Genomic DNA, 3,867 nt, shown 5'->3' on the forward strand with positions numbered 1-3,867 from the left:
AACCAACTCTCTCTATCTTTGTCTTTGATAGCTTGTTTGAAGGTGACCGGCTCATCATCCTCCACTGAGAGTGCATAATCTACCAGGTTTAGCTGCCCATAATGTCTCAAAGGCTTGTCTGACCCGAACTTCTGAACAAATTTATAATTTCTCTTTGGCCTAGTAGATGCCAAAGAATCCTGCTGCTGCTGTTGTAATGCATGTGCATTTTCTCGCTGAATTTCCTCATGATCAAGTTCATCTTCTGCGTCATCTCGAGTAGCATTAGGATGCTCCACCTGAACATTATTAGAGTCTATTTGTTGGTATTTAGACTCTATCTCCACCACTTGAGTATTTGAAGTTTTTCCAACATCACCATCATCTGGCACCACATCTTTAGACAAAGCTACCATAGATCGTTCATCAAAGGTAACATCCCTGCTAATTACAAACTTAGAATCATTTACACTCCAAAGGCGATAGCCTTGAACCCCTCTTGGATACCCCAAAAAGATTGCCTTCTTAGCTCTATCATCAAGCTTATTATCTTTAACATGATAATAGGCTGTGCATCCAAAGACTCTGAGTTTTTTGTAATCTGCATGTTCCCCTGACCATACCTTATAAGGTGTGTTTCCATCTAGAGAAGAATGTGGGGATCGATTCACTATGTAGCAAGCTGTAGCAATCGATTCTGCCCACCATTCTCTGCCTAACCTGGAATTAGAGCGCATACACCTTGCCTTCTCAAGTAGCGTACGATTCAGTCGTTCGGCGACTCCATTCTGTTGTGGTGTTTCTCTAACTGTCCAGTGTCTTGTAATGCCTTCTCGGTCACAAAACTCCTTGAAAGCCCCATCCGTGTACTCTGTGCCATTATCAGATCGTAGAGTTTTCAGCTTCCTACCTGTTTGGTTTTCAACCATTGCTCTTCATCGCTTAAAAGTATCGAATACCTCATTCTTATGTTTGAGGAAGTAAATCCAAACATACCTGGAATAATCATCAACAAAAGTAACAAAATACCTGGAACCACCCTTGGAAGTAACTTTAGCCGGGCCCCAAACATCAGTATGCACGTAGTCTAACAACCCTCTGCTTTTATGCTTGCTTGTAGAAAACTTCACCCTATGTGCCTTTCCATACACACAATGCTCACAAAATTCCATTTGTGGTTTCTTCATATTCTTCAGCAAACCTTGTCCACAAAGCAATGATAGACCTTTCTCTGACATATGTCCAAGCCGCATGTGCCATATTCTCGTGCAATCTGTTTGATCTCTACTTCGACCGATTTCAACTGCTAACTCACCTATAACTGTTGTCCCCAAAAGGGAATAAAGATTACCGTGACGAACTCCTTTCATCACTACCAAAGAACCACGAACAACTTTCAGTACCCCATTTTCCGCAACTATTTTGCAACCATTTTTCTCCAACAAACCTATGGAGATCAGATTTTTCCGCAAGTCTGGAATATGTCTCACATCCTTTAAGGTTCTTACGACACCATCATGCATCTTGATTCTTACAGTACCCAATCCCACAGTTTTACAAGCATGATCATTGCCCATTAAAACTGTGCCACCATTTATGCTTTCATAGGTAGTAAACCACTTCCTATTTGGACACATATGGTGAGAGGCTCCTGAATCAAGAATCCACTTATCGAAGATTTCATAAGATTGTTCTGTCACAGAGTAACAATCTTCCTCATCATTTGAGACGTAGCTTGCTTCTTGCTTTTCTTTTGGGTTGTCGTTGTTCTGTTTCTTGAAAGTTATCTTCTTATTTGGACAATTTGCTTTAAAATGTCCAGCCTCACCACATTTAAAACATGTTCTCTCCGCGTGAGGTCTAGATTTTGTCCTAGACTTTCCACGCTTATTACCTTTTCCTCTTTCATTAGTCCTTCCTCTAGCCGCGAACAATCCTTGTGCTTGATCATTATACTCTCTTCCATTTGATGATGACATTACACTTGTAGCAACCTTACGTAGATCATCTGCTAAAAGTGATGCCCTCGTCTCATCCATGGTCAGAGTGTCACCCACCAGCATCAATGTCTGCACCAGATTTTCATAGGACTTCGGTAATGAAAGTAACAATATGAGTGCTTGGTCTTCATCATCAACCTTCACATCTATATCCTTTAAGTTTGATATGATCCTGTCAAACTTATTGATATATTCTCGGATTGAGGTGCCTTCCTCCATCTTGCATGTATATAATTTGGATTTTAAGTAGATCCTGTTAGTTAGAGTCTTCGTCATGAAATTACTCTCTAACTTTAACCAAACGCCTGCTGCAGTTGCTTCTTCATTTACCAAAAAAGCAACATCCCTCTCAAGGCATAAGATTATTGCAGCCTGCGCCTCAAGATCTAATTCTTCCCAATCCTCATCTTTCATTTCCTCCGGCTTTTTCTCTTTTCCTGCCAGTGCCTTGTGTAACTTCTGTGATATAAGCAGATTTTTCATCTGCATCCTCCAATAGGAAAAATCATTTTTCCCATTGAACTTTTCGATTTCATATTTGCCTACTTTGACATTACTACTAGTAGAAGTCATTATATTCAAAATTGAATTTTACCACTCAAATAATGAATAATATAATGTTGGCTCTTGATACCAATTGTTGAGTCTGCAGCGGAATTTTGACTTCTAATAGCTACAAAGTAATATGAAATTGAACACTACTCACAATAATACACTCGCTATATAATTACTAAAGAGAAAAGGAAATAGAATAAAATAATAATAATATGAAGAGAAGATGTGAATGTAATTGTTATTGTTGATGATGATTGAATTGAAATTCTACAAACGTTTATATAGTGGTTATATGCTATAATTTCAATGGATAGAAACAAAACTTTCCTATAATAACTCTTAGCCTTCCTTTTCTTAGCCTTCCTTTTCTTTCTCTCTCCCTCACAATGTGTATAATAACAAAGGTAGCAAGCTAAGATGCATAATATCAACTTAACATGTTTTATCTCTCTCGATTATATATGTTTTATTTTATTTTGAAAACGATTATATACGTTTTATTGAATTCAAGCAATTAGAGTTTTTATACAACTCTTGAGTTATGAAAATAACCTAAGTCAGCTCTCATTAATCATCATTATTATTGACAATATTGTATTATCAATAATTAAGAAGATAATAATCTAAAATTATTTTATTTGTTTTAATTTAACATTCTTAATTTTATGCATAAAATATTTAATTATAATTACATACTTAATACATCTAAGGATATCAAATTATTCTAGTAGTAATTAAAGAATGTAAAATAATAAACTTAATACAAAATAAAATAACTTTGGGTGCTTTGGTCTAGTTTTCTATTTTGTAAAAAATATTTTGGTTGAATTATATGAATTAAAGAAAAAGAGAATTGTCATAAAGCAAAGACTTGACTTGAGGCTCAAGCATGGGAAGGGAGTGGTGGTTGTCATAAGTATACATCAAAGGAACCATCCTTGCAAGATTGAGAGAGGCCTTAGTGAATGGCTTAGGGAATGTGTTCTCAAAGAAGCACTCTTGGTTGAGCCTCTTCCATGCATCATTGATCATATTCATAACTTCCTCTCTTGCTTCTTTCCTTGCCAACCCTTTCTGTTCCATCAATAAACAATCCACGTATGACCCATCATTGCCTTCTTGATTCTCATCCTTCACAAATCAAATATCAAAACACTCAACTTAATTAAGCCTAGTACTACTCATAAATAAATATGGGTATCTGACATTTTTTTCTTCTTTCTTTTTCTTTTTGAATTTAATTAATTAGAGAGCAAATTTTTTCAACTAAAATTAGTCAATTTTTTTAAATTATTTTTAATATAATTTTAAATTTAAATTTTAAAATCTAAAT

General features: G+C 35.7%; 1 protein-coding gene across 1 annotated transcript in view; it reads right to left on the minus strand.

Annotated features, from left to right (window-relative positions):
• Window positions 1-3,321: 3,321 nt before the first annotated feature.
• The window catches only part of LOC107468751 ((3S,6E)-nerolidol synthase 1), a 4,594-nt gene continuing 4,048 nt past the window's right edge, over window positions 3,322-3,867 (minus strand). Inside the window, exon 6 of the mRNA XM_016088112.3 lies at window positions 3,322-3,665. Coding sequence (XP_015943598.3) covers window positions 3,372-3,665 — 294 coding nt within the window. The 3' untranslated portion in view covers window positions 3,322-3,371. The remainder of the gene's footprint in view (window positions 3,666-3,867) is intronic.

This window comes from Arachis duranensis, chromosome 10, assembly GCF_000817695.3.
Source record: "Arachis duranensis cultivar V14167 chromosome 10, aradu.V14167.gnm2.J7QH, whole genome shotgun sequence".
Taxonomy (NCBI): domain Eukaryota; kingdom Viridiplantae; phylum Streptophyta; class Magnoliopsida; order Fabales; family Fabaceae; genus Arachis; species Arachis duranensis.